The 27607-nt window shown below is 68.2% G+C and overlaps 11 protein-coding genes across 11 annotated transcripts; 7 read left to right on the forward strand and 4 right to left on the reverse strand.

Moving 5' to 3' along the window:
- Nucleotides 1-927: 927 nt before the first annotated feature.
- On the forward strand, nt 928-3696 carry FA09DRAFT_340677 (hypothetical protein; the record flags this gene model as incomplete). The annotated part of the gene is made up of 3 exons (XM_025744344.1): nt 928-2324; nt 2380-2668; nt 2719-3696. The coding sequence occupies 3 exons, from the start codon at nt 928-930 to the stop codon at nt 3694-3696; spliced, it is 2664 nt and encodes an 887-aa protein (XP_025596401.1).
- A 66-nt stretch (nt 3697-3762) lies between these two features.
- Nucleotides 3763-6682, reverse strand: FA09DRAFT_331700 (hypothetical protein). Its single transcript, XM_025743142.1, has one exon. The coding sequence runs from the start codon at nt 6600-6602 to the stop codon at nt 3828-3830; it is 2775 nt and encodes a 924-aa protein (XP_025596402.1). The 5' UTR covers nt 6603-6682; the 3' UTR covers nt 3763-3827.
- Nucleotides 6683-6913: 231 nt separating this feature from the next.
- On the forward strand, nt 6914-8123 carry FA09DRAFT_331701 (hypothetical protein). The gene is made up of 2 exons (XM_025743143.1): nt 6914-7351; nt 7402-8123. The coding sequence occupies exons 1-2, from the start codon at nt 6943-6945 to the stop codon at nt 7647-7649; spliced, it is 657 nt and encodes a 218-aa protein (XP_025596403.1). The 5' UTR covers nt 6914-6942; the 3' UTR covers nt 7650-8123.
- FA09DRAFT_311387 (Clavaminate synthase-like protein) lies at nt 7723-9337 on the reverse strand (the record flags this gene model as incomplete). Its single annotated transcript, XM_025740661.1, has 8 exons — nt 9215-9337; nt 8829-9165; nt 8686-8772; nt 8497-8583; nt 8293-8447; nt 8172-8240; nt 7877-8125; nt 7723-7828 (listed from the first exon to the last, which is right to left on the reverse strand). Coding segments are annotated over exons 1-8 (1155 nt in total), but the record flags the coding sequence as incomplete, so codon positions are not given.
- A 112-nt stretch (nt 9338-9449) lies between these two features.
- Nucleotides 9450-12926, forward strand: FA09DRAFT_362423 (hypothetical protein). Its single transcript, XM_025745469.1, has 3 exons — nt 9450-11637; nt 11686-11945; nt 12000-12926. Exons 1-3 carry the CDS (start codon nt 9500-9502, stop codon nt 12443-12445), a joined length of 2844 nt encoding a protein of 947 aa, XP_025596405.1. The 5' UTR covers nt 9450-9499; the 3' UTR covers nt 12446-12926.
- Nucleotides 12927-13216: 290 nt separating this feature from the next.
- On the forward strand, nt 13217-14938 carry FA09DRAFT_362424 (hypothetical protein). Its single transcript, XM_025745470.1, has 3 exons — nt 13217-13354; nt 13475-13516; nt 13568-14938. Exons 1-3 carry the CDS (start codon nt 13334-13336, stop codon nt 14777-14779), a joined length of 1275 nt encoding a protein of 424 aa, XP_025596406.1. The 5' UTR covers nt 13217-13333; the 3' UTR covers nt 14780-14938.
- A 131-nt stretch (nt 14939-15069) lies between these two features.
- On the reverse strand, nt 15070-16127 carry FA09DRAFT_346927 (hypothetical protein; the record flags this gene model as incomplete). The annotated part of the gene is made up of 4 exons (XM_025744781.1): nt 15070-15308; nt 15370-15496; nt 15553-16035; nt 16086-16127. Coding segments are annotated over 4 exons (891 nt in total), but the record flags the coding sequence as incomplete, so codon positions are not given.
- A 603-nt stretch (nt 16128-16730) lies between these two features.
- FA09DRAFT_340684 (hypothetical protein) lies at nt 16731-18962 on the forward strand (the record flags this gene model as incomplete). Its single annotated transcript, XM_025744345.1, has 9 exons — nt 16731-16809; nt 16858-17150; nt 17209-17229; nt 17300-17381; nt 17437-17635; nt 17709-18317; nt 18373-18502; nt 18562-18709; nt 18760-18962. The coding sequence occupies 9 exons, from the start codon at nt 16731-16733 to the stop codon at nt 18960-18962; spliced, it is 1764 nt and encodes a 587-aa protein (XP_025596408.1).
- A 247-nt stretch (nt 18963-19209) lies between these two features.
- On the reverse strand, nt 19210-21055 carry FA09DRAFT_331703 (Mov34-domain-containing protein). The gene is made up of 6 exons (XM_025743144.1): nt 20712-21055; nt 20439-20656; nt 20205-20293; nt 19874-20156; nt 19509-19826; nt 19210-19457 (listed from the first exon to the last, which is right to left on the reverse strand). The coding sequence occupies exons 1-6, from the start codon at nt 20771-20773 to the stop codon at nt 19255-19257; spliced, it is 1173 nt and encodes a 390-aa protein (XP_025596409.1). The 5' UTR covers nt 20774-21055; the 3' UTR covers nt 19210-19254.
- A 165-nt stretch (nt 21056-21220) lies between these two features.
- Nucleotides 21221-22060, forward strand: FA09DRAFT_107498 (hypothetical protein). The gene has a single exon (XM_025738977.1). It carries the CDS (start codon nt 21288-21290, stop codon nt 21912-21914), a length of 627 nt encoding a protein of 208 aa, XP_025596410.1. The 5' UTR covers nt 21221-21287; the 3' UTR covers nt 21915-22060.
- Nucleotides 22061-22518: 458 nt separating this feature from the next.
- FA09DRAFT_340686 (heme peroxidase) lies at nt 22519-26690 on the forward strand (the record flags this gene model as incomplete). The annotated part of the gene is made up of 16 exons (XM_025744346.1): nt 22519-23267; nt 23318-23704; nt 23760-23772; nt 23832-23941; nt 24008-24190; nt 24247-24441; nt 24493-24686; nt 24738-24792; nt 24846-24986; nt 25034-25307; nt 25363-25469; nt 25523-25785; nt 25834-26102; nt 26154-26223; nt 26276-26424; nt 26478-26690. 16 exons carry the CDS (start codon nt 22519-22521, stop codon nt 26688-26690), a joined length of 3372 nt encoding a protein of 1123 aa, XP_025596411.1.
- Between the last annotated feature and the right edge of the window lie 917 nt (nt 26691-27607).

Below are 27607 nucleotides of genomic sequence, written 5' to 3' on the forward strand. Positions count from 1 at the left end.
GCTCAACAATCTCGTCGATGTCGCTGCGGATCATGGTGAGAAAGTCTTGCATCACTTCCTCCGGCGTCTTCCTCGCTGGCCGTTGCCATTGCGCAAGCGCTTTGCCCGTAGTGAAAGACAAGCTGAGGAAGTGGAGCTTGAAGAGATCCGCTGTGACGACGTCAGCAGTCCCTTCAGCCATCTCAAAATCTCCGTCGTCATCCATGATTGCTGCATAGCCAACTGGCTGCCGATTTTTGTACAGGACCTGCGTTGGAATGCGCGCTTCCTCGTGTTGCGGCCAGCGTGAGACAGGCTTGATGTGGCATGGGCGCCCTTCATGCATGACAGCGAATCATGCGCCGGCTGCGACAGTGTCAGGTGCCATCAGCTTGCACCACAGACGCAGCTTCGGCTTGCTTACTGAAGGTCAGACCCACATCAAGGCCAATGATGATTCTGGTGGCGCCTTGATGAGGCGCACTGAGGGTGGGATGCGACATTTTGGTGGAGGAGAGCGGGGTAAGCGCCCAAAAGATGTGGTGGAGCGGGTACAAGAGAGCCGAGGCTGTCCGCGCTTTTTGACTCGTGCGCTTTATCTGACTGCTGTGCGGTCCACGGCAGAGTCCAGCCTTTGCATGGCTCACCGTCGCCGCGCAGTAGTTTCAAAAAGACTTGAACAGCCTTCTAGCTCCCCGGAGCGCCGTCACTCTCAAACAAAGTGCGAACGCAGTGCTGAGATGAGGGTCGCGGCAGCGACGTCGGCGCGTCGCGCGGCGCTCCCAGCGCTGTCGCGGCGGAACAGAGGCGCGCTGCTGCTGGCGCGGTCGCCGGGCTGCGCTGCCTGCCGCGCCGCGCGCCTCGACGAGGCGGCTGCTCGTCCGTGCCGTGCGCCTTCCTTCCCACCTCCATCTCCTCCGGCGCGCGCCGCAGCCCCACATTCTCCTCATGCCTTCGCCGCCGCCGCCGCCGCCCGCCAGCGCGCCCGCGCACAGCAGCGCCGACGCCGGCTCGGGCGCCGACAGCGCCGCGTACGTCGTGCCGCTGCCGCTGCCGCCGCTCGCCGAGCCCGACGAGCCGGCGCTGGCCACTGCGCCGCTCGACGACCCCGCAGCCGCGGCGCAGACGGCCGACCGCCTGCCGCTGGCGCAGCATGTGCCGTCTACGCAGCTGTCTGCGCAGCCGTCGGCCGCCGCCGCTGCGCCCGAGGAGACAGCCGCGTCGGTTAGCGCCGCCGCCGTGCCGCCGCCGCCGCCGTCGAGCGAGCCCGGTACTGCTGCTGCCGAAGGCACCCTCGCTGCGCCGGCCGCCAGTGTGGCGCGCGACGCCGGCTCGCCTGCGCAGCCTCGCGCCGCTCCGCAGGCCAACCCGCAGGCGCCGCCGCTGCCGGGCGTGCCGCAGGATGCACCGCCGGCTGCCGAGGCGATGGACGTCGATGCTCAGACCACGGGTGCTGATACCGGCGCCCGTGATAGTGCGCAGCGGCAGGCCGACACAGAGGCGAATGTGCCCGCCGCAAGCGCCTCTGGACCCGGCAAAGCCGAGTCTTCGACGGCACCGACAGCCGAAGCAAGCACTCAGCCGCAAGATGCTGCGATGGCCGATGCCTCTGCTGCGACCTCGATCACGCCAGGCGCTCAGGGCTCAGCAGAGACGGATAGGGGCAACGGTCCGGTGCTCGATGCTCGTCCGGTCTCCGAAGGCTCTTCAGCGACGGAAGCAAAGGTGCGCGAGCTTGCATCGGGTGCTGGGCCAGCCCAAGCGCAGGGCAGCGAGCAGAGCGCAGCAGAGGTCAAGCCTGCACCGCTCGCTGCCACCGAGAACGCATCGCAGGCCGCGACTCGGCCTGTCAAGCCCGAGGCCGCAGAGTCGGCATCGAGCGCTGCGCCGGCCGCCACGCCTGCTCCGCAGCAGCCTCTCGAGGCGCCGCCTCTTGGCGCACGCACCTCTAGCGCAGCTGCCAGCGGCACAGCGCCCGCTCGCAGCGTTCTCTCGCCTCCTGTGGCGCGGCCGTCGCGCTCCTCTGCGGCGCCCTCGACGCCTGCCGCGGCTCCAGCTGTCGCTCGACCCCTTCCGCCAAGCCAGGCGAGTCGGACTCCTCAGCCTGCTGCGCCAGCGCGGCCGTCGGCAGAGCAGCAGCTGCAGTCGCCAGCAGCGCTGTCGTCGCACGCGTCGGCTCAGCAGCAGCAGGCGCGACGTGCCGCAGAGCAGCGAGAGCGTGAGCGGCAGCAGCGCGAGCGGGAAGAAGCGCCGCTGCGCCGCCAGCAGGAGCTTGAGCGTGAACACGCGCGCGAGCTGCAGGCAGCGCAGGCGCGAGAGAGCGAAGAGGCGAGGCTGCTCTGGCTGTGAGTGACTGCGTGGTATGCCTACTGCGGCCCGGGCTGACACGTGCTGTCGCAGCTCGCTGCCATCGAACGATCACCACACGTACTACTCCGACACGTCGGCCTCCTCATCGCCGAGGTCCTCTCCACAGCCGACTGGCAGCCGCAGCCAGGTGATGCAGGTCGGCTTCCTGACGCAGCCCTCGCGCGAGGCTGGCAGCGAGGACGAGGACGAGGAGCGGCAGCGCCACGACCACTCGAACCGCACGGGCAACCGCGGCAACAAGCTGAAGCGAAAAGAGGGCGCGCGCTGGGTGCGGCGAGGCAAGCTGGGCTCGTGGACCGAGGCGCGGGGCGAGAAAGAGGTGAGCGCGCTGAGCATGGGATGCTGCCTTGGCGCTGACAAGAGCCACAGATCGACGACCGCGTGCGGTTGCGCATCGCCTCTCTCCAGCGCGCTGGTGTCCGCTCGCTGCTGGCATCTGCGCCTTCGCCGCACCTCTCACTGCCGGCGCCGCCGCCACCAGCGCCACGAGACGAGCCGCTGCTCACTTCGGTCGCGCTGGCGCCGGCGCTGCTGCGGCCTGTGCTCTCTGCGCGCGCGCTGCTCGAGTCACATACGCTGCGGCACACCTTCCGCAACCCGCACATCGGAGCGCTGAGCAAGACGGCGCTCGATCTGCGCGAGAGCGAGGGTGTGCTCGGACGCGCGCTGGGCCGATCCTTCGCCGAGCTCGAGCGCTACGACGTCGGCTTCGGCTCGGCTGAGGTCGGCGAGGGCAAGATGACGCTGGGCGCCAGCGAGACGAAGCCAGCCGAGACGAACGGCGACGAGAGCAAGCACAGCAACCCGGGCGCAGGGCCGAGCCGGCACGTCATCGACGCCGACGCCATCGGCGCCGAAGGCACGGGCCTCACGTCAGACGAGCTCAATCCGAGTTTTGCGCGCCTCGACGAGCTCTTCGTCACGCCCGCCGGTCTGCCGATTCCGCTCGGCTCCGACCCGGCGACGATCGGCGAGATGCACGTCGAGGGCCAGCCGGCGCCGGCGCAGGCTGTCCTCACCGTCGGCCAGCAGCGCGACGTCGTGCGCGCTGCGCTCGACTGCCTGCACGAGCTGGGCGCCGACTCGCGCGAGTACGTCGAGCGCCTCGACGAGGTGCGCGGCCGGCTGGCGGCCATCAAGCGCGAGCGCGCAAAGGTGTGGGAGGCGCTGCGGCTCTGGGCACTCAAGCGCGAGCGGGAAGACGAGGAGGAGCGCAACGGCGTCGATGCGACAGTCCCCACGTCGTCGGTCCGCGACGAGCCGGCCGCCTCGTCGCTTTCCAACGGCGCCGACGACAGGCCAAACGGCAAGCCGGCGAAGAAGAAGGCGCGCGCCGCCGCCGCGTAAACTTCTCTGCCCTGCTACCGCTCCCTCCGTCACACCCATTGTCTCGTCATACCTGCTCAGCCTATCCGCATCATGCAAAATTAGCTTCTATTTGTGTGGGCTGTCCGCCGCTAGCCCTGCCTCCCGACGCATCACCTCTTGTCCGTCCCACGCTTGCGCAGACGCGCGTCCACGCGCCAGGCACCGCCGCTATGCGACTCGCTAGCCTTCCACAGCTGATCCCCGCCGGCCACGAGCTTGCGGTACGCGGGCGGTACGGGAATGCCAAGCAGAGCCATGTCGGCCAGCACGAGGAGCAGGAAGGGGTCCAGCGTCCGTGGCAAGAAGGCGCCGTGCAGTGCCACCTGCTTCGGGTCGTCGTCGAGCACATCCTGCCACGACGAGGGCGCGGGCGGAGCGTCCGAGTCGGCGCTCAGCGTCGGTGACCCGCTGACTTGCAGGCTGCTGTGACGTCCGCGATGACGCGAGCTGCGTCTTGCCATGCCCGGCCGCCGGCCGAAGATGTCGAGCAACACGTCGAAGATCCTGGCGTCAGGTCGCGGCGGCAGCACCTGCCTCGCACTGGTGGCCGCAGGTACAGCGTTCGCGTGCTGCTCGAGCTGCCAGTGCGCCCGCAGATGGCGGTACATCGAGGCTGCAGAGACGCGTGCGGCAAGCCAGCGAGGCAGGGCGAAGCCGCGCGAGCGAGGCGTCCAGCCGCGGGCCCATGACTTTGATCGTCGGCGAGCAGTGCGGGCCAGCCGCTGCCGACGCGCAGGGCCGCGGACGTCGCGCTGCAGTCCGCCTCGGCGAGCAGGGAAGCGGAGGTGCAGAGGCATGCCCTTGCGTGCCTCGCGCGCGTAGACCTGCAGCATCGACGTCGCCGCTTGAACCGGCACGTAGCAAGCCAGACTCGGCGCCAAGCCTTGGGCTGCGGATTCGCCTAGCAGCTCGCCTGCACCACCTCTGCTTGCAGCGGCTCCGACGGTCTGGCACAGGAGGCGCCAGACGCGCTCGGCAAGGCCCGTGCGGCCCGCTTTGGCGCAGAGGTTCAGAGCTGCTGACAGGACGTGCGGATGCAGGACGCAGGCTGGATCCGGCTGCGTGGGCAAGAGCTCCGCAGCGTTGGGACTTGCGCTCTGCAGGTGAGCCAGCTGTGTCCGGCGTGCGCGTACACCCTGCGAGAACTTGTGCAGCGACGGATACAGGATCCTGACGATCTGCCGCGCCTGCTTGCGAGGCGGAGGTGCAGAGCGCAGCCGTCCTTGCGTGGGCAACGTCGACGGCGGGCTGTCTCGCGCAGGCGTGCCCGGCCTCGGCCGCGAGAGTCGCGCAGGTGGCGGATCGGCGCGCCTGAAGCGCCCAGTGGCAGTAGCATGCGCCAGCAGCGCGACGAGCCTCCAGCTGTCGCCGCGGCTGACCGCATCGCGCAGCTGCGAGCCAAGCGATGTCGTCTGCTTCAGCTCCAGCTGCGCGCCGTCGCGCTCGGCCAAGTCTGCGCGGCCCTTGGCGATGAGCTGGCGTCTCCTCGTGGCGCGAGCGCCGAGCATCAATGCTGCGTTGGCGAGCCGCGGGTTGCCCAGCACGGTCGCACGGCGGAGCAGCACGCTGATCGTCACGTCGTCGAGGCTGCCTCGATGCGCCATGTAGACCTGCAGCAGATCCACGGCGACTTGATGCGGCTGCCCCTTCTGCAGCAGATGATGCACGAGCGTGTTGAGCGTGTAGGCGTCGGGCAGCGACGCAGCGCGTGAAGCCCTCTCAGTTCCCGGTGCAGCAGCGACCGGCTCGCGCGGTATCCGTGCAACATAGTCGGAGAGCAACTGGCGCGCAGCCGAGCTTGTGCGCTGGTCTGGCGACGAGCAGAGCCTGGCCACCGAACGCAGGATCCACCCGATGCTCGTCGAGGCATTGCGAGCGATGTGCGCCTTTTCCTGCTCGAGCGGCAGCAGGCCTTCGACGCATAGCCGGCCGAGCTCCATGACCGCAGCGTCGTGGCCCGGCGCATTCCGCTTCGCTGCTCGGAGGTCACGCAGCAGCACCCGGCCCGCGTGACCGCGCTCCAGCATCGTTCGCAGCACCTTGATGGCGCCCAGCAGCTCGCTCCGCGCCAGCAGGCTGCGCATGTAGTGAGCCTCGGAGTAGGCGGAAGCACGCCCAGCCTCGAAGAGCTGAGCAGCGAGCGAGCGGGCTGTCGCCGCTGGTGCGTCGGACAGCGCGATCTCGGCACTAAGCGCTGAGAGAACGTCCGAGTGCAGCTGCCGCATCGCTACTGACTGCGCTTCGGCATGACCGGCGTCTGTTCTCGAGTGCCTCGCAACGTCTTGAAGAAGTAATCGGGCCGCCTTCACAGGCTTGGCCTGAGCCACCAGCGCCCGTACGGCGAGGCAGACCGCGTCTTCCGCTTCCTGACCCTGCGGCATCTCACCGGGCTGCTGAGCCGCCGCCTTGCCCTTGCCCTCCGCGAGCTCCGACGCCTGCTCCCAATCCGGCGCGCCCGCCGTCACCTGGCCGTCGTGCTGCCGGCCTGCGGCTCGCCGCTGGGCACTGGCCTCAGCGACAGAAGGATGCGGCGGCGCGAGGCGCGTGAAGAAGTTGCCAGTGCCCGGCTCGCGCCGCTGCAGGGCCGACGAGACGTGCTCGTCGTGCGCATGGACGTCGGCCTCGTCGCGGGCGTAGGCGGCGTGGGCATAGGCAGCAGCGGCACGGGCGGCGGCGCTGCTGCTCGAGGCGCGGCGCAGAAAGACGTGGCACGCCGGCGGATAGAGAAAGGAGAGCGGCGAGGTAGCGTCGCGGGAGAAGGCGTGGGCGGAAGCAGAGGATGAAGGCAGGGCCGAGGACGAGGCGACGGGAACGGAAGAGGAGGAGGAGGAGTTGCCCGGCGAGCGGCGCGGGATCAGCGCCGCAGGGGAGAGGCGGGGGCGCATGAGCCGGCCGCGCAGCGCATTCTAGTGCAGCGTGGAGCGACGGCGGCGGCGGGCGTGCGGGCGGGAGCGGTGGTGTGGGGATGGCGAAGGCGAGGCCGGCGCGAGGGGCCGAGCCAGCCTGGAAGCTTGCCTCTGGCGGCGCAGCCAACCCGGCGCATCCGCGCGCGCGCCGCACGTGACGCTGGCGGCGAGGGTCTGGCGAGCCGCGTGGGAACAGCTGCCGTGCCGCGGGCCAGCTCGCGTGGAGGGCCGCAAGCTTCGCAACTTCTTGGCAGCCGCCGGATGACGTCCAGCAGCGGCGACACCGGCGCTTGTCTTCCGACCACCATCACAAGACACAATGGCAGCCGCACTCTCGCTGCAGCTGCGCGCCGCGCAGAAGGCCGACCTGCCGCGCCTGGCGCACATCTTCAGCGCCAACTTCACGCCCATCATGGCGCCCATCCTCCCCTCGGGCCCCACCAAGGCCGACGAGGCGCTGCGGCACGCCCAGCTGGCACGCCGCCTAGCCGAGCGCGACGCCGACCCGCGCAACGCCTTCCTCGACGTGGCCACGCGCGCCGACGACGGCGAGGTGCTTGCGTGCACGCAGTGGCGCATCGTCGACGCCGGCGGCTACGACGCGCCCGAGCCGCACTACGCCGAGCCGCTGCCGTGGCCGGCGGACGCCAAGCCCGAGCTGCACGACGCCTTCTTCCACAGCCTCGAGATGAACGCAAAGAAGTACATGGACGACCGCAAGCACGTCCGTGAGTGCGCTGCTCCAGTGGTCCTGCACCCCAGCTGACAGAGACCATAGACCTCGACATTCTCTGCGTCGACACCGAGACGGCACGCAGCGGCGCCGGCACGTTCCTCTTCAAGCATGTGCTGGCACAGGCACGCGCGCAGAAGCTGCCCATCTACCTCGACGCCGCGCCGACGGGCTCGGCGCTGCCCTTCTGGACGCGCCACGGCTTCCGGCAGCTCGGCGTCATCCAGACCGACGGCATGGACGACGTCATTGCCATGGTGCGCGAGGACGACTCGGCGCAGGCAGACGCATGAGTAGCGCGAGCATCTCATTGGACGACTGTGTTGCCCTGCATACCAATAATATCAACACAGCGTCGCACATCCGCCCGTGTGCTCTCGTCGACCCAGGCGGCCTCCGCACGGCGGCCGAAGTCCTCAACGCAGCTGCGAACGCGGGCGTGCGTGAAGGCGTCTGGGGGCCGCAAGCGAGCCTGGCAGAAGCGTGAGCAGGCATCAAGGAGGATCCCTCGAGGACGCACCTCACAGGGCGCGTGCTCGAGCGCTCGCCGCACGATGCGCCAGAAGCCCGCCCACGCCCAGCCCTGATCGGCCGCGACGAGCTGCAGCACGATGGACCACCACTCGCGCTGCCAGCTCGCCTCGTCGGCGCTCGTTGCGCGCAGCTGCTCCTCGACGTCGCTCAGCGCCGCCGCGCTTGCGTCGACGGCCTGCGCCAGAGAGGCGTAGAGGGACGGCAGATTGTGCGCGTTCATCCAGTTGTGGTTGAGCTGGAGGGTGTCAGACTATGCAGCAGATGGGCAGAGCAATGCTCACTGAAATGCAGTCGGTCAGGTTGAGCACGTCGTGAAACCAGCCCGACGGCACGAAAATCGTCTCGCCCTCCTGTGATGTGTCAGTCAGCAGAGCGATAGCAGAGCAGCTTTCCACGCCTCGCCTCTTGCGTGCACTCGGTGCACGAGCCGCGCACCGCGGCCCAGGCGTGCCAGCCGGCCTTGCCGGCCTTGAAGAGGCCCAGCTCGCCACGAGCATGGCGCGCGTCCATGTCATCGATGGACGACGCGAGCTCCGAGGTGGGGTTGTCAGGGAAGCCTGTGCCGGGCGTGAGCGCTAGCCGGCAGCCGCAAGCGAGGACACTGACGATGGAGCCCTGGGCCGCTCTCCGGCGGGAAGAAGCGCCAGCGCTTGCGCCCGACGAGGTTCGTCGACCACGAGTAGGACGTGTCTGCGCGCTGTGTGAGCTCTCTCCTTTGCTCTGCGTCCTAGCGTGACGCACAGACTGAGACCGGCGGTCAGCGCTCATTTCGGCGAGGCCAGCCACGCAGCTCACCATCGCGATGTAGACTGGTACCGCTGCCCTGCACCCCCGCGTAGCAGAAGCGAAAGTCGTCCGCGCCTCGCTCCACGTTGTTCATCCCTTCGCCACTGTCAGCATTAGCAATGCCTCTCAAGCTGTGCCTCTGCGCCACGCACAGTCGTCGGCAAAGATGTCGGGCGTCGTGTAGGGCGGCGCCTCGCCCGGCGCCAGCTGCTGCACGAGATGCCAGTCCTTGATGTAGCCGCGCTGGCCCTTCGCGAGCTGCGCGATCGCCTCGGGCAGCAGCGCGGACCTGCGGCACTCTTCATCTTCCGCGGCTGCGCCAGGCTGGACGAGCGGCACAGTGTGCGCGGCGTAGAGGCGCTGCAGCTCGGCGAAGGCAGGATGCAGCGGGCCAGCCTTCGAGGAGGAGCAATGCACCCATTGCCGGCCAGACCAGTGCTCAGCGAGGCCGCGCACGAGGCATGGCCGGTTGGGCTCGAGGAAGTCCCTCTGCGCCCCTTGTCAGCTCGCACCGCAGCAGCACACCGGCGGAGCTCACGCGGAAGTCTGCATACGACGGCGGCTCGTCCAGCACGGGAATTTCCGCAGCCGCCGACGAGCCCATGCGCCGAGGTTGAGCTTTGCTTGCGATTTGCCTGGATGTGGTCGGGAAAGAGGCCAGCGCTGCAGCGGCCGCGGGAGAAGACGAGGCGCGGTGCACGGACGCGCGCATCATGCCGCGAACGCATCGCGGCGTTCGCTCGCTCCTTCGCGCCGCCTCTGCTCCGCTCCACATCCACCCTCGCATCCACCCTCGCATCCACCCACACGTCGCAGCCGCAGCATGGCGACGCTGCTCCAGGCGCTGGCACCCGCGCCGCCGCCTGCCGCAGCGCTCCTCGCCCACCCGCTCCTCAGCGGCGCGCCCAGCAGCGCCGAGCTGCATGCCGCCATCGTCGAGCTTGAGCAGGCCACGCTGCCCGCCAACCGCGCCGCCCTCGATGCTGCGCGCCGTGCACTGCTCGCCGAGCTCGCAGCGCAGCAGGAGCAGTCGCGCGCCCACAGCGCCGCACTCGCCGAGCTGCCCGCGCAGCTCGAGGCCGCCGAGGATGCGCTGCTCGAGCTCTGCACCGAGCTCGGCCTCGACGACGCACCGGCGGGCGACGCTGACGCCGAGGCCGGCCTGTCGCGCAGCACGCCCGCGCCCGACGCGCCGCTGCAACAGCTGCTGCGCCAGCGCGACGACGTTGCCGAGGCCAGTGCCGCACGCCTCTACCTCACGCTCCTGGCGCGCGCCGACGAGCTGCGCGATGCCGTCCTCGTGCCCGGCAAGAGCACTAAGGCGCGCCTGGAGGCGCTGCGTACTCTGTGTGCGCTGCTGGCAGATGCTCGCGCGGCCTGCGCTGCGGACGAGGAGGAGCTCGAGACGATCGCGCCGGCCGCAGCGCAGTATCTGGTAGACCAGCGCGACGCAGCCTTCTCGGGGCTGCGCACGGAGCTCGAAGACGGGCTCAAGACTGCGCTGGACCAGGCCGGCTGGCCGCCAGCGCCAGCGGAGGTCGCTGAGGCCCGGGGCGAGGTTACACGCACCGGTGCGGAGGTACTCGCTGCGCCGCCAGTGCGAGAAGCCTGGCTGCGCCTCTGCCGGCTGCAGCGCGTCGCCGTGCGCGCACGTCTCGTGCCGCCGCCGTCGTACGAGGCGTCCAGCGAGGAGCCGGCCGGCGCCGTCTCGTACGCGCCCCTGTTCGCGACCCAGGTGCTGTGCGCGCCGCTGCTGGCGCGCTTCGCCTACCACTTTGATGGCAACAAGAGCACCAACCGGCTGGACAAGCCGCAGTGGGCGCTGGCGCACATGTCCTCGCTGCTGCGCCTGCACTCTGCGCTTTTCACCCCGCGCGGCGCCGTCTTCGAGCTCTTCTCTGCCGGCGGCTATGCTGGCGTCGGCCCGCGCGAGCTCGTGAATGCTCTTCTCGTGCCGCTGCGTGTCAAGACGCAGGCTGCTCGGCAGGTCCTGCAGGCCAGCCCGGCGATTCTGGCGCACACAGTGGGCGCCCTGCTGGCGTTTGACGACGAGCTGCGCGGCCTCGTGCCCTCGCTCGGCCCAGCAGAGCGGCTTGCCGACACGCTCCTCAACGATGCACCCACGTTCGATGCCTGGCTGGAAGGCGAGCGGTCCGAGGCCACCGAGCAGCTCGAGGAGATTCTCTCGTCGCCCGATGCCTGGGCCATCGGGCCGGCGGACACGGACGGAGACGACGAGCCACAGACGTGGGAAGCAGCCGCTCTGCAGGCACGCACGGCTGGCGTGCAGACCACACACTCTGCACGCGGCATCTGCACACTCCAGGCGGCACTCGCCGAGCGTGCTGCGCCGCTGCGCTCGCTCCCGCAGCGCATCGGCTTCCTCGCGATCCAGGACGAGCTGTTGCGGACCTACGCCGGCCGGCTGTCCCGCTCGCTCGACGCGTTCGAGTCGCTCTCGTCTGCCTTTGCGCGTGCGCTGCCCGGCGGCATGGGATCCGACACGGGCGAGGCCGACATGGTGCGCGGGCTGCGCGGCTCCAGCAGACTGCTCAAGGCGCTGCTGTCGGCCTCCTTCATCGAAGCGCACCTCGAGCGCGCCGGCACCGAGGGCTCGGCGGTGCAGCTCGGCGCTGATCTGAGCCTGCAGACGCCCGAGGCGCAGCGAGCCCGAGAGACGCGCAACGCCTGGCGGAGCGAGCGCGAGGACCGCGAGGTCGACGGCGCCAGCCTTGGCGAGCTGGTGCGCCGCGGCATGCGCACTGGCGTCTCCCTACGGCCACTCGGCGGAGGCCATGCAACAGCTGCGCCAGCGGCAAAGACTGCTGCTTCCGAGGAAGATGCAGACGTCTGGCGCGAGGCAAAGGTGCGCTTCGGCGAGCTGGCGGCTCGCGCGAGCAGAGGGCTCGAGCGTCTGGTCATCTCGGAGACGACCGAGGCGATGCGCGACTACTCCATGCGGTGCGTGCGACGCTCGTCCACACTTACTCTCACTGACACTCTCTGCAGGCATTGGGACGCGTCGGCCCCGTCACGGCAAGTGTCTGTGGAGCCCGACGCGACGGAGGACAGCAGCGGCGCAGACGGCTCGCCGGACGAGGATGATCCGTCCGACGTGCCGACGCCGTCGCTCATTCCGAGTCTCTCGCTGCTGTCGTCGCACCTGCTGCATCTCGTGCCTGTGCTGCAGCCGGTGCAGTGCCTGCCGATCTATCGTGCCATCGCTACGGCAATCGCAGGCGCCGTAGTGGAGCGAGTGGTCATGAGCGGTGCGTCTCCAGGACCAGTCGCTCGATGGTCCTCAGCTCACACGCCACTGCCAGGCGGCGCACATCGCTTCGACGCACAGGGCGCACGCCGCTTCGAGCAAGACTACACGTCTGGCTGGCTCGCCGTCGTGCGCGAGGTGTCGGCCAGCGCAACGCAGGCGGCCAGCGCGACCGGCTCGCGGCTGCCCGGCGTTGGTCGCCGCCCAGAAGCGCCGTGGCAGCGCCTGCGCGACGCCGTTGTGCTGCTCTCGCTGCCCACGTCGACGGCCGGCGCCACGGCGAGCCACGCCGCCGCCGCCGCCGCGACGGCCGAGCGCCTCGGCCTCTCGGAGGCGGCGCGCGGCGTGACGCTGAGCCAGGCCACGCGCGCCCTCTTCGATGAGCCCGACGACGACGCGCGCGGCTGGCCGGCGCTGCGCGCCACGCTCGACGTCTCCGAGGCGCTCGAGCTGCGCGTGGCGCGCGAGCTGGTGCGCCGCCGCGTCGAGTGCTTCCGGTAGCAAGCAATGCAATGCTGCAGCACGGCGAGGTGTGATGCTTGTGCTCTGTGATGCTGTGTGGCGATCAGAGCCATGCTACGATGTGCGTCTTGAGGCGGCCGAGGGAGCGAGGCATCGGCGTCGGCGCCCCTCGTCGACAGGGCGGGCAATCAAGCCACAAGCAGGCCCCCTCTCGCCAGGGGCCTTCCGCCTGCCGCCTGCACTTCATCAGAGACAGAGTGGTCCTCCTCGAGGACCTGCGCCTGGGAGCAGCAGGGCTAAGGCAGGCTGCCCCTGCCCACCCAGCCGTGAGCCTTGATGCTTATTCTGCGGCTGCAGTGCTGCGGCGGCGGCCCACGCGAGCGGCGCGTGCAGCTGCGCCCGAGATGCAGCGGGGCGCAACAGAGCGCGGCGGGCCAACGGCGCATGGCGATCATGCACGCTGCGCCCGTGTGCTTTCCTGCGAGCGGCAAGAGAAGGAACGGGTGCATCTTGCGCCGGCGGCTCGACGGCTCGGGAGCGGGAGCGGAGAGCGCCGTTGGAGAGGAGGCGGGCCGAGGAGAGGAGCCGGCACTTCAGAGCGCAGGCGCTTGCTGCCGCTGTTGGCTCGGCGGACGGTGCAGCATCAGCTCTTGCTCTTGCCTGCTGCGGCTGTGTTGCGGGCGCGCCTCTGCTCCGCACCACCATCCCTCTCCCCTCTCCGCTCCTTCACCCCGCATGCGCGTGTCCCTCGCGCTCCCGCTCCTGGCGCTCGCCGCCGGTGCGTGCGCCGCACCCGCCGGCGCTCCCGAGTCGCGTGCCGAGCGAGGCGCCGCGCTGCCCCGCCGCACCGCCGCCCCGGCGCCGGAGCAGCGGCGAGACGCCGAGCATGCCCGGGCAGTGGCGCCTCGGGCGACGCCGCGGCCGGTGATGGCGCGTGAGCTGGATCGTGTGAGTGCAGGATTGGCGGGCAAGAGCGAGGCGCTGTGCAAGCGACGCTGCGCACACATGCATGGCGCACAGTGACGTCCACTGCGGCTGAGCTTGGCTGCCTGCTGACACTTCCCACAGCGGCAGCAGATTGCGAGCGAGGCGGCCACGACAGTCAGCCAGGTGAGCCGCGCCTTCGCTCCGCCTCACTCCCGCTGCTGACACCGCACGCAGATCTTCAACCAGAACTTGACCTCTTCGGGCATTCTCACCGCCACGCCGTACACGACGGTCGTGTACGAGTTCCCGGGCGCGCTGTACCCCGTGCCGACGGACACGCGCGGCATCGCAGCGCTGCGCTCCGTGCTCGGCGACGCTGCCGCGCTCTCGACGTACGACGGCTACCTCGGCACGGCGTACAGCGTCTTCAACGCCAACAAGAATGCGCAGTACGGCTCGTACGCGCTCGGGCGCATCCGCACGAGCATTGCGGCACAGGCGCTCGAGAAGAGCCTCGCCTCCGTGTTCGCCATCTCGGACTCGTCGAGCTTCTCGCAGGAGTACTTTGAGCTCTTCACGCAGGCCGACCCCGGCTGGACGAGCCGCTACAGCCTCGGCGTCGCGGTGCCGTCGTTCCTGGCGCGCCCGACGAGCAGCGTCGCGCCGGGCGCCGCCTCGAGCGCCGCGCCCGAGCAGCAGAGCAGCAGCTCTGGCGGCACCATCGCAGGCGCCGTCGTCGGCGTGCTGCTCGGCGTCGCGGCACTGGCTGCGCTGCTCTTCTTCCTGCGCCGCCGGCGTCGCCGCAACGGCGCTGCGTCGCGCCCCTTCATCTCGCGCCCGCACCTGATGGAGGGCGGCGGCATGTCGGAGCGCCTGCACAGCACCGACGGTCGTCACGAGGAGCTGCCGCTACAGGGCGGCCTCCGGCGGCCGAGCCTCGTCTCGCACGCCTCCACCATGCTCGCCGACCCGTTTGGCAAGCATCTCTCTGAGAAGAGCGAGAGCACGTCGATGCTGCCGAGCTCGCCGCCGCCGCCGGGCACGCCCAAGGCGGCGTCGTTTCTGCAGCCGTCGCACCCGCTCGCCGCTGGCGCCATGCGCTCCGCCTCTCCCGGCGGCAGCAGCGCATTCAGCATGCCGCCTGACTCGCCGTGGCGCAGCAGCAACATGGCGCCGCAGCCCAGCGTGCGCAGCACCGACTCGTACATGCAGCCTGCCAGCACGGCGTCGCCGCCGCCGGGCGGCCTCACCTGGGAAGCCGTGCCCGCGCACCAGGTCTCGGACGTCGTGCCGCTCATGGTCATGGACGGCGGCAGCCCGGCGCCGAAGCCCGCGACGCCCGGCTCGCATCCGCTCATGTCCGCCATGAGCGCCAGCTCACCCGACCCATGCACGACCGCACCCTCGGCCACTCCTCCGCCGCCACCGCCGCCCAAGGCCAAGTGAGCCCGTGCTGCGCTCCCATCTTCCTCTGTCACCGTCACTCTCTTTCAGGTCGCCTTCCGCGCCGGCGCCACATACCACGGCGCATGCTGCACTCTGCCTGTCACATCTAATCGTTCCTAGGCACACGCTGCTTCGTCTCAATGTCATTCAGTATGTCACAGCGCTCAGGGAGCGGCGACCGGCTCGATGTCGAATACAAAGCCGCCGTCCTGCCGGTGGTGGAGGCCGAGAGCGAGGCAGAATCGTCCCTCCGCAGGCTCTGGCACGCAGAGATCGTAGTCTGACACGACGGCGTCCTCGCGGATGGTCTTGTGTAGTTCAGTGAAGGGAATGAGCACACGTCGCTGAAGTCGTTCCTTTTCATCGTCGCTGAACTCGATCTGACCCTCGAGCAGGTGCTTTGTGTGACTGACAATGCGCTTGGCCAGCTGCTTCGTCAGAAGCTTCAGTGCATGTTGCGAGTTCCCACTGAGGACCTCGCGCTGTCCGCGGTGGTACCATGCGCGCACAAGCCTCGCGACGGGGAGGGCTACGGGGATGGGCAGCATGAGAGAGCGCTCACATGATCCCCGGCTCTCCTCTTTACGTACTCTCTGACGAAGCTCCGAGATGCTCGAACGTCATCAGCGCGTGTCTGTTGTCTTGAGCGGCCTCCCAGCAGAAGGTGGTCGCGAAGCGATGATGCACGAAGCGGTGGATGCAGTCGCGCAGGAAGTTCTGCGTCCAGCATCGGTCAGAGGGGCCACACAGCACTGTCTGACCTTCCTCCTCACCGTCAACTTGACTCTGCCGCGGTCGCTTGCGCCCGACATGCTGGAGAGCTGCGCGATATATTGCTGCGTGCCTTCGAAAGCGTCCGGCAGCAAGATGCAACGCATTGCTTGGACAAAATACGTGACCTCGCCATCGAGATTGAGGGAGTTAACGAAGTCGTCCACGCCGCCGTTGTAGCGCAGCAGCGCTGCTTTGAGCTCGCTCTTGGAGGCGGCGCCGCGATTGGTCGCGCAGCCCAAAGCGTCGCTCACTTGTCGGAACATCTGCAGCCTCGACTGGGCCAGCGCGAGGTCGAGCTCAGTCTTCTCCAGCGTGACTCTCAGTGCATCGTTCTCTTGCTCGACCTTTTGAAGCATCGCTGGGACGTCCAAGCTCTTGACCTGCTCGGCAACTTGCGGCTTCGCAGCTCCATGTGTCGTTTTCGTCCGGCTCGCGACTTGAGCCTTCGCACCTCCTTTGTGCGCCGCTTGGCTTACGGTCACCTGAGAGCATGCTCAGCTGAGCATTCAAATGCTTGGCAGCGCTCACTCACCGTGCGTTCGTTCTTCGCGCGGCTTCTAGTCTTCGGAGGCATCGTGCGCAGGCGCAGAAACTGCTCGGCGTCGATGCTCAGAGACCGCTCGTAGCCGCAGGATGCGGAAGGGAAAGAGGCGCTCGGAAGAGGACTGGGTCTCGGGGCCGGCATCGCACACTCCAGCCCCTCTTCTTATGAGCCGCGTGCAAGCCGCGTGGGGCCTTTCGCCCCGGGTGCCTGGCATGAACACGGGTGCTGCGCCGGCGCAGGCACTGGAGCAGCCGGGCGTCCGTCGATGTGGGGCCTCATCGCTGCATCCGTGCCAGCGCTCGGCGTACGTGCATCGATCGCTCACACGTGCGGCGGGTGCGGATGGGCCCCTGATGGCTTGTGGCAGGAGCGCTCGGGCCGCAACGCGCAAGCCGTCGCGCCCTCTTCGCTGCGTGCTTTCTCTCGACTCTGACTGCGCGCGCCCCGCGCGGCGGCGCGGCTGCGGGGCGCCGCTGCCTGACGCGGGCACACGCGCGGCGGCCCATGCGTAGCCTCAAATCACGCTGCTCCGCCTCTCTCGTCCTCGCTACGCTCGTCCACCTGCCCTCTCATCGCCTTGATCTCAGCTCAGCAGGCTTCACAAAGTCATCTCTCTCCACTCGCCTTGCCGCTATGACGACCTCCGAGAGATGGCCGGCGCACAGCGGCGCCACTGCCATCGTGCTCGGTCTCGACATCGGCACCGTCAACAGTGAGCGCCACGTCCGTCTAGTTGCGTTCGCGGCTGACAGGCAGACAGCTGGCGTATGCTACGCCGTGCTTGCCGACGGCTTCAGGCCGAAGATCTACTCCGTCGATCAATGGACGCACTGCGCAGACGAGAACCCTCGCATAGCCACGCGGATCTACTACAACAGCCAGGGAGAGACTATGGAGCACGCCGGCGCCGAGAACGAATACAGGCTCGGGCAGGGAGCGCGGATGGCGCAAATGTTCAAGCTTCCCTTCCTGCGCAAGTCTCCGCTCGATGCTCGCGGCGACGATCTCAACAATTTGCCCGAGAATTTAGCAGGCCTAAATCCGAAGAAGGTCGTGAGAAAGAGCTTGCGACGCGCTCTTGTCCGGACTACTGACCAGCCCCGACTTATAGATGACGGACTTCATGACGATGGTGCTGCGCGGCTGCCTGGGAAGTCTTTCATCAATGAGACGTCGACGCACTGCTCATAGCACCTCCACAGAAGCATGTCAGGAGTCACGAGCAAGCGGGGCTTGAAGTGACGGACGTGACGCCGATCCGTATCATGGTGACGCACCCTAACGGTCAGTCCGGAGAGGCAGAAGCGTAGACCTTGCTCAACTCTGCACGCTGTGACAGACTGCGGGAAGGTCGAGCAGAATCAGTACCTGCACGCCCTGCAGCTAGCGCTCCAGCAAGTCAAGGTCAAGAGGGTGGACATTGAGTTTACCACCGAGGGCGAAGCGTGTCTGAACGGCTACGCGTGTGAACGCGAACGCCATTTGGTCGCGGGAAAGGAGCATTTGCTGATAGATGCGGGCGGCGGTACGATTGATTTGTGAGTCTTCGCCAGTAGGCCCTGCCTCCCTCAGCTCTGCCTCCCGTCCCCTTTCTCAATCCCAGCTGTACAGGAGCGCCTACCGCGGCGAGATTGGCAAGGATGGCCGTGACGTCTTCCACGAGAGCGCTGGCGCGCGTTGCATCACCGGCGGCTCGACTATCATCGACGAGCGCTTCTGGAAGTTCGTGCAGGCACAGCTGAGCGCCAAGAAAGTAAAGCTGCGAGAGTCTCAGCGTTTAGAGCTCTCGCGCAGCTGGCTCTCGATCAAGAATGCATACGCCGCAGACCAGGAAGACTACAAGCTCTTTCTTTGTCACAAGCCGGTCTACGATTGCGGGGCGAAGCACAAGCGGAAAGTGGTATTTCCTCACGGCTACTTGACGGTCACTAGAGCTGAGATCAGCCAGCTCTTCGAAGAGTCCATCTCACGGACTGTTGAGGAGGCCGTGAATATGGTAAAGGAAGTGCGCGAGAGACGTCCTGGGCCAAAGTCAGCGCCGATAGAACCTCTGACTATCGTGCTCACCGGCGGCCTGAGCATGAATCCGTACTTCAGCGAGCAAATTCGTGCACGCATGAGCCACGTTCGCAAGCTCAAGTTCGAGCGTCCACCCCGGCCCTGCACGAAAGCGGTCGCGGAAGGCGCAGTCGCTGCCTCTATTGACGGCTTCGTCACACGGTGCGTGCGGCGTTCAGATGCGGCGAACATCGCATTGCTGAAACTCGGCCGTCAGTTACGTGTCTCGTTTCCAATATGGCATCGAGGTGCAGCGCCCTTTCTCAGACCCGCACGGAGCCGTCGTGTATGATCAGTCGAAAGGCATTGGATTTCATCCCGACGGACTCGCGGTACTGGTGTCGAAGGTGAGCCACCGCTTCTACGCCCTTCTCGTTGGAGCGTCGCTCAACAACAGCGCCTAAAGGGAGATCGGGGAGGAAAGGAAGCAGAGGATCGAGCCATCCAGCGCTTCGAGGACTACTTCACCGCGGACCAGGTGGAGGCGCCGGAGCTGGAGACGTACGTCGAGGTGTACGCGTGCAAGAGCGGCCGAAAGACCAACTGGATCGACCGTGAGTCCGTGTCACGAGCACACCTTTTGCATGAGCTGACATCGATACAGGCGAGTCCGGCGACTTCGAGCTCCTGGAGACGTTCAGATTCAAGTTCACGAGAGACGAAGTCTCGGAAGCCAAGGAGCTGTTGCCCGCGACAGCAACAGACCAAGCGTGCTTCAGGCTCAACTTCGCCTGGGAGTTCCAGGTCTACGGCGCCGAATTGTTGGCCTTCTGCATCCTCTACACGAACAGCGGAGGTCAAATGTGAGGAGTCAGCGCTGTCCACGTCACCCGAAAGTCTCTGACTGCCGCCGCACGACAGCCGACGTTCTTTCCAAGGACGCGCGTGGACGAGCGGCTGAGGCGGCGGTCCGTTCAGTCTTCCTCGTTCCGTCTCGAACCAGCACAAGCTCACTCCTGCCGTCGATCGTTCTGACTTCCGCTGAGCCGTTCATCATCACCTCCAGCGTCAAGCCGCGCTCGACAGCGGGACCGCCACAGCCCTTTTCGTCTCTGCCACGAATCTATGACCTGCGCCTGACACGTCTGCTCTGCCGGCGTCAGATCTCGTCTGCGATTGATGAGACGCTGTGAAGGTAGAAATACAAGGGCGGCGCTGATGAGAGGCGCTCCAACAGGCAGCTCAGTACGCCGAGCCGGCGGCGTGCATCGGCTTGCGCGAGCGGCCGGCAGAGCGGGGATCGCCGCGTGCGGCGTCGAGCTCGTCGCGGCCGCTCTGCGCCGTGTCGAACTTGTCGACGAGCTGCGGCGGAGTGAGCGAGTGGGCAAGGCTGCGTGTACGTCGCCTGCTCACCTCGTTGAGCGAGTGCAGGCCCTTGGTCATGCTCGCGAGGTAGGACGTGAGCAGCACGTCGTTGTACTCCTGAAGCGCCCGTGTCAGCCAGCGACGCGGACGACGCACACGACACACTCGCCGTCTCGAACTCGGCCTGCCACTCGGGCACCTGGCGCATGCGTGGCCGGCTGGCGAGCAGCGCGCGCACCTGGCGCAGCGCCTCCTCGTCGCGCGGCACGCTGCCCTCGCGCACGCCGCGCACGTAGGCGTGCACGTGCTGGATGCGCTCGGCGAGCATCGAGATGGCGTTGTGCGACGTCGTCAGGTTCGCCACAACTGGGATCGGTGAGCAGTGGAGGCGCAGAGGTACACGTGCGACTCACGGCTGCTCTCGCCCGTGCCACCCTCGGGCGGCCGGCTCGTGTGGTCGACGGCGATGCGCTCCGCCTCGCCCGTCTCGAGGCGGTATGCGCTGCGCACAAAGAAGAGCTCGGGGCCGGCGCCCTCGGGCGGCGCCATCGCGGCGTCCTCGTCGGCCGCCTTGGCCAGCTCGATGACGCCCTCGTAGATTGCCACGGGCAGCTCGGCGCGGCTGCGCGCGTCGTGCAGCGCAGCGCGCGACGGCGAGAGCTGCAGGAAGATGGCCGACTCGTTGTGCTCGAGCAGCTGTGGAGGGTGAGCGGCGGCAGGCGGGGCGAGCGGCGTCACACGCACCTGCTTGTGCACGGCCAGGTCTGTTGCCGACGGTGCGCCGCCGCAGCCGTACCAGCCGAGGAAGTCGAATGTGGGAAAGACTTGCTTGTCTGCGCCAGGTCAAAGGCATCAGCAGGGCACAGCTGTCATCCGGCGGCAAGCGAGCAGCATGCTCAGACATCGGCCCGTGCTCGCCGCGACTGCCCTCCACCTGGCTGCCTTCGCTGCGGCCAGCCGGCTTGCTGCTCCACTCACAGCTGGCGAGACGCGTGACGAGCCAGGCGGCATCGACGACACTGCCGTCGCCGTGCATGCGCATCTCGAAGCTGTTCTGCACCTCGACGTCGCGGCCCGTCTGCGTGCCGAGCAGGGCGCCGTAGACGCGCGCGCCGGCGCTGCTGCCGGGCGAGCCCTGTGCCTGCGCCGTGGCGCGCGTGAGGTGGTCGGAGATGGAGAGCACGGGCAGCGGGTGGCTGCGTGCGCGGGTGAGCAGTGCGGCGCGGCGCACACACGAGCGGCCACACGCACAGCAGAATGTTGATGCCGGCGCCCGCCTCGCGCGGCGTGTCGAGCACCACGGCGGCCGGCATGGCGGGCGACGATGCAGGGAGCGACAAGTGCTGCAGAGCGGGATGAGCCTGGCGATGAGATAGCGCGGCAGAGCGTGGACTAGGGGCGCAAACGTGAGGCGCAGGGCAGCGAGTGAGGCGCGATGGTGGAGGTGCGCAAGACGCAGCGGAGCGACGCGCGCGGCGGCGCGGCGCACGGCCCGGCGTCTTGCGATCGCCCGCGCGCCTCCCTTTCCGCCGGCCCGCGAAGTATCAGATTTGGCAATCTCGGCGATGAGAAGATGCGGCTGGGGCGACGTCGAGAGGATGTGCGAGAGCGTCGACGCAGCGGCCGCTGTGCTGCTGAGCGAGCCAAGAGGTGCAGCGCCGCGGCGCGCCGTGATGCCGCTGCCGGCCGCTGCGGCTGCGCCTGTGTGTCGGATGCGCCATTGCATGCGTCGCCCCTCCGCGCCATCCTTGCATCCACCAGCATCGACCGCGCACGCTGCAGCGTCGTGATCGCACTCAGCGTCACCTCCAGCAGGCCGCACGGCGCATGCCGCTCACGCTCAAGGGCCGCATCAGCGCGGCGGCGGCGAGACGCCCTCCGCCCGGGCACGAGCCGGCCCTCGCCGAGGCTGAAAGCGTGGCACGGCGGCGCGGGCCCTGCGCTCCCACGCTCGCCGATGCCGATGCTCGCCTGAGCCAGCGCCTCTTGAGCAAGGGGGAGCAGCAGCCCAAGCAACGAAGCAGACCGCATGCCGCCGCTCCGCACCGATCTGGTCAGCAGCACGTTGCGTCTGGCGGCTGTCAGCTGCTGAGCGCGGCTGTGCTTGAGCCGTGTGCAAGAGTCCGGTGCGGCACGAGAAGGGTGCCTTCGGGCGAGCTGATGCGCTACGTGGCCTTTGAGGCGCCGAGAGCTCCGGCGCCCACCCCGAGCAGCGTCAGCTTGTCTGCCCAGCAACCGCAGCAAGCCCAAAAGCGAGCCAGCTGCGCTGCAAAGAGGAAGAGCCCGGCCGTGGCGGTCTCGCGCACGAGCACAAAGCAGGCACGACGTGGAGCAGCCGCGGCATCCGTAGAGTGGACCTCGGAGCGGCGCGCCTCCTCTCGCGGCGGGGAGAAGGAAGCGTCCTTGAGGGTGCTCGCTTTCACAGCTCGGCACCTCAGCGCAGCGCACGTTTGAGTTCGAGGGTCCTCGTCAAGCGTCATCAGCGTCAGGCACGCCCGCGGCTCGTAGCGGGCACCCTCAATGCGGCTGCGGCAAGGGCGGCGCTCGGCACCCCGACGACGCTGGACGAAGCAGGAAGCGTTGCACTGCCGCAGCGGCCCCACATCACATGTGACAGCGATGTGCAGGGTTCAAGCGCGAAGTGCATCACAGCAAGCAGTCACGGTCAGCGCAGCAGCATGAAGGCGCCCGAGGCGGGCTGCGCGCAGCAAGACGCCGGCCTCGGCCCGGCTCGCTCGCACAGGCCATGCGGCCGAGCACTCCTGGCACAGCCGGGTCGCCCGCTTGTTGGGGGTGCCCGCACAACGCTCGAGCCGAGGCTGGCCCGAGGCACGCAACAGCTGCTGGCCGGCGAGGGCGTGTGCTGCCGCCTGAAGCGCATCGCGTATGGCAGCCGCCGTGCGCTCGCTCTCGAAGTCAAAAGGCGGCCCTCGGCGGCGCTGCTTCCACCTCCTCCCCACCCTCCTCCCCCATTCCCACTCCCACCCTCGCCCTTCGCACCCGCACCCTCAACCCGCACCCCTCTCTCGCCGTCTCCACTTCCCTGGCGCCCGGGCACATGCCCGCCGCTGCGCCGCCGTCCGCCGCCTCCTCCACCCCGCCCCAGGCGCCGTCCTTCGCCGACGCCCTCAAGTCCATCCGCGCCATGCCGGCCACCGCCATGGCGTCCAGCGGCGTGCCGCCCGGCGGCACGCAGACCAAGATGCGCGGCAGCACGTCGCAGCCGCAGCAGCCGCAGCAGTCGTCGGCGCCGCCGCAGCAGCAGCGCCCGGCGCAGCAGCAGTCGAACCTGTTCAGCACCAACTCGCGCGCCTACGACGCCCAGGCCTCGGCGCTGCTGCACTCCGGCGGCGACATGGTCAGCGCCGCATTCAGCTCGCTGCGCAGCACCGTGCGCGGCGGCCGCGACATCGTGCTCGACCTCAAGGCGCTCGTCGACATTGCCGCGCAGGCGCTCAAGGGCCCCGAGCCGCTCGACGACCGCAAGCTGCTGCTCGAGGAGACCGTCGCGCTGCTCGCCAGCACGGCGGGCACCAAGGTGTCGACGCTGATCGAGCACCAGCTCATCGACACGCTCTATCATGACCTGCCGCACCCGGCGTCGACGCTGATGCGCGCGCCCTTCCGCGCCGCCGACGGCTCGGGCAACAACCCGTTCCTGCCGGACGTCGGCAAGGCGCGCATGCCCTACGCGCGCTCGGCGCAGCGCATCGAGAGCTACGACGTGCTGCCCGACCCGGCCCTCGTCTTCGACATGCTCCTCGGCCGCCGCGGCGACTTTGTGCCGCACCCCACGGAGATCTCGAGGTGAGCGTGTGTGTGTCATGCGCTGCAGCACCTCCTGACACCCTGCGCAGCCTCCTGTTTGCGTTCGCCACCGTCATCATCCACTCCATCTTCGACACGTCGCACGACGACCCGCAGGTGAACAACACGTCGTCGTACCTCGACCTGTCGCCCGTCTACGGCAACAACGAGGCGCAGCTGGCGCAGATCCGCACCAAGAAGGACGGCCTGCTCTTCCCCGACGCCATCTGCGACGGCCGCATGGCGCTCATGACGCCCGCCACGACGTCGCTCGCCATCCTCTTTTCGCGCCAGCACAACTACATCGCCTCGCAGCTCAAGCAGATCGACGAGGGCCAGATCGTGTCGTCGTTCACCGACGAGGCCAAGCGTGACGATTACCTGTTCGGCACGGCGCGCCTGGTCAACTGCGCGAGCTTTGCGCAGATCATCCTTCGGTGAGTGTCCGTGCCGCGTGTCCATACTACCACATGCTGACGCTTGGCCCAACAGCGACTACATCCCGGTTTCTACTGTTGAGCCTCGCGCATGTACTTCCACTGACACACCTTCCTTCCTTTGCAGGTCATTCTGAACCTCACGGGAGACCAGTGGTACCTGGATCCCGCGCCGGACATCCGCAAGGTCGACGGCAGCCGCTCGGACCGTGCCGGAGGGAATCACGTGGCCGCCGAGTTTTCTATACTGCGAGTAGCGAGCGAAAGCAGAGTCCCGACCGTGGCTGACGCATTGCCGCACAGCTACCGCTGGCACAGCGCCGCGTCGCAGGAGGACGAGGCGTGGCTCGAGGAGGGCTTTGCCGAGCTCTTCCCCGGCAAGCAGGCCTCTGAGGTGACGCCTGCCGAGTTTAAGGCGTCCTACCCGCGTCTCCTCGAGAAGCTCGGCAAGGACCCCAAGCAGTGGCAGCTCCACTCTTGGGAGCGGTGAGCCAGCTGCGCCCACTTGCACTGCGGCCACGCTGACTGCCTCTCTGCCACAGCGACATCGACGGCAAGTTCGACGACGGCACGCTAGCCGAGACGCTCTTCAGTGCCACCGAAAACGTCGCCGGCGCCATCCGCGCGCGCGGCAGCCCGCAGTGGCTGCGCGCCGTCGACATGATGGGCATCGACTCGGCCCGCGCGTGGGGCGTGTCAACCCTTAACGAGCTACGTTCGTTCCTAAACCTCAAGCGGTGCGTCGCGTGTGCTCTGACTCGGGCCGCTTGCTGACACCTGTCACACAGCCTCGAGTCGTTCGAGGAGTGGAACCCTGACCCTGACATTGCTGCCGCGGCGCGTGCCCTATATGGTCACGTCGACAAGCTCGAGCTTCTGCCCGGAATGCTTGCCGAGCAGGCGAAGCCTTCAATGCGTGGCTCGGGCCTGTGTCCCGGTCACACCATCGGCCGATGCATCCTCAGTGATGCTGCTTCGTTGAGTGCGTATGATCAACGCACCGTGCGGCCAGGCTGGCTGACCGTCGCCGCAGTCCGTGGAGACCGCTTCCTCACGACGGACCTCTCGTCGAAGGCACTTACGTCGTGGTCAGTCCGAAAGCGTCCGTCTCCCGCCGGCGCTGGCTGATGCTGCACCGCAGGGGCTACGACTACGCCATGACGCCGCTCAAGAACAGCACTGGCCTCGTCGCCAAGCTCTTCATGAACACGCTGCCGCAACACTCGCAGGCCAACTCGATCTACACGCAGTACCCCTTCCACGTGCCCAGCAAGAGCTTCAAGTAAGTGGCACCCATGACACACGTATCTCCCGCTCACGCTGCCTCAGGATCATGGCCGACAAGGGCACCGCTCAGCAGTACTCGTACGGCCGGCCGGAACCCGCGCCGCGCGTGCAGGTCGCCAAGGACCCCAGCGCCATCGCCTCGGTCCTCAGCGACCCGCAGCGCTTCAAGCCCATGACACGCACGGTGCCCGGCCTCCACGGCGACATCCCGCACCTCGTCATGGCCGAGGCCTCCGACGCACGCCTCAGCCCCATGGCCGCGGCCTTCTCCGAGGCCGTGGCCTCCGAGGCTTCGAGCTACCTCGAGACCCGCACGGTGAGACGCGCCCCGAGAGGCGCAACTGAGCCGCCCTCGCTCACTCTGTCGCCAGGTGAACCTGATCGGCACCGGCCGCCACACTCTGTACGGCCGCAACGAGTCGCTGCTGGACGTGCTCGCCGTCACCGGTCCGGCGCTGACCTACGTCGCCGCCGAGCTGTACGTCGCCCGGTCTCCCTACTCGATCCACACAGCTGACAGTGTTCTCACAGGCTCGGCCTGCCCGTGCGCGGCTCGCACATCCCGGCCGGCATGGTTAACCGCGCGCCCAGCGAGACCGAGCTCTTCTCGGGCTGCATAGACACGTACGGGCGCATCCAGGCGAGCCACGGCCTCAGCCCCGGCCAGGTCGAGCTCTTCAGCGCAGCCAAGAGCGTTGCGATGCATACCGTCATTTCGGCGCGCATCTTTTCCGTCGCCACGCCCGGCATCTCGCAGCTGCTGCCGCTCATGGAGATCGGCGCCGGCCTGCTTGGTGAGTGCGACGCCCGGCGCCCAGAGGTCCTTGACTGACCCGCAACAGGCGCCGATGCCCACCTCTTCAACCCTGCGCACATGGCGAGGAAGCTCATCGGCGCCCTGCTGGCTTCTGGCATGAGCCACGACGCGGCCGCACACCAGCTGCACGCGCTGCTGCTCACCATCGTCGGCGCCGGCTCGCTCGCGGCCGCGCTCGTGCTCGACTTCTACCTCGAAGAGGAGAACTCGCGCCACCTGACCCGCCTGCACGAGCTCGCCGTCTCGCCGTGGGATGCTGGCCTCAAGCGCGAGTTCACAGGATACCTGCTCGAGGTGAGTTGGGAGAAGAGCTGATGGGCAATCCCAAGCTGACACCACCTGCAGGCCCTGCGCCTCAGCCCGGTCCAGGCCACGATGCCCCTCGTCGCAACCGAGGCGGCCGGCCTCAACGACGGTGAGCAGACTGTGCCGCTGCTGCCCGCTGCCCCGCTCACGCCTCGCCACAGGCAACCTGCGCCTGCGCTTCGACCGCGGCGACGTGCTGCTCCTGCCTCTGTCGCAGGTGGGTCAGGACGAAGGCATCGACGTGCAGCCGCGCCGCGCGATCGACTCGTACCGCCTCTGCGGCCTCGGCGCCAACGCACTCGTGCCCATGGTGAGCGACGCTGCGCCGGCGCACCGCCGCCCCGCGCTGACGGTGCTGCACAGACGATCCTGCCGGCGCTGCTCAAGCCCATCTTTGCGCTCAAGGGCCTGCGCCGCGCGCCCGGCTCGACGGGCCGCTTCCCGAGCTCGACGACGGAGCAGGGCGCGCGCACCTACTTCCACGGCGGCAAGCCCAGCGCCGTGCCGCAGTCGCTGCATGTGCTGTACGCCACGGATGCGACGCCCCGCCTCCACGGCAACGGCCGCGTCGTCTAAGCGATCGCCCGCCGCGCTGCCCGCACACGTAGCCGTGTCGCCGAGGCCGTGCTGAGACCCTGACCCGGTCCGTTTCCCGTCCCTGTCACCTGTCGCGCCGCAATACACTCCGCTTGCTGTCTCGATGTGCATTGTCGTGAAGAGCTTAGAGGGCCGGGCGAAGGCATAGGCGTGGATGAGAGATCGTGGTGCCAAGAGACTTGAGACTCACGCTGCGTGAAGGTGCGCGCGGAGAAGGAGACAGAGAGAGGAGAGAAGGAGCTGTGCGGCGCGGCCCGTGCGCAATGCAGACGAAGACTTTGTCGTCGGCGAGGACGAGGAGGAGGGCCCAGATGCCGACTCTGACGGCTCGTGCGACGGCGCTTCCGACGCCAGCGGCTTTGACGACCCCGACACAATCACGCGGTCCCTGCCGCCGCGCTCCCTGCGTCTGACGCAGACGCATCTGCTACTGCGCTCGCTGCGGCCAACGCCGACGCAGCGCAAGAGCCCGACGGCGGCGATGCATGCTCGTCGGTCGCTGCTGCTGTCGCGTTGGCAAGCCGGCCATTGCCGAGCTGCTCAAGGGGCACACTCTTGGTGCAGACGGACTGGACGCTGCGCTGGACGCGAGCCCCGAAGCGCCATGTTCACCCTCGGCGCCGCCCGCAGCTGCATCGCTGGACGCAAACCCCGACGCGGCGTCTTTGCCATCGGCGCCGTCCGCAGCTGCATCGCTGGACGTCAGCCTCGGAGCCTCGAAGCGGCGTCACCGTTGACGCCTGCGCCTTCGAGAGCGGCGCGATTTGTTGAAGCATGCACCCGCGCCTTGGGCGGCAAGGAGCGCATGCTGCTCCTCTTTTGCTTCCTCGCGGACGGCGGCATCTTGCGAGGACATCTGTGGCTCGCAAGCCGGCGAGTTGGCAGTGCTCTCGCAG

Source organism: Tilletiopsis washingtonensis, assembly GCF_003144115.1.
Source record: "Tilletiopsis washingtonensis strain MCA 4186 unplaced genomic scaffold FA09scaffold_19, whole genome shotgun sequence".
NCBI classification, from domain to species: Eukaryota; Fungi; Basidiomycota; class Exobasidiomycetes; order Entylomatales; genus Tilletiopsis; species Tilletiopsis washingtonensis.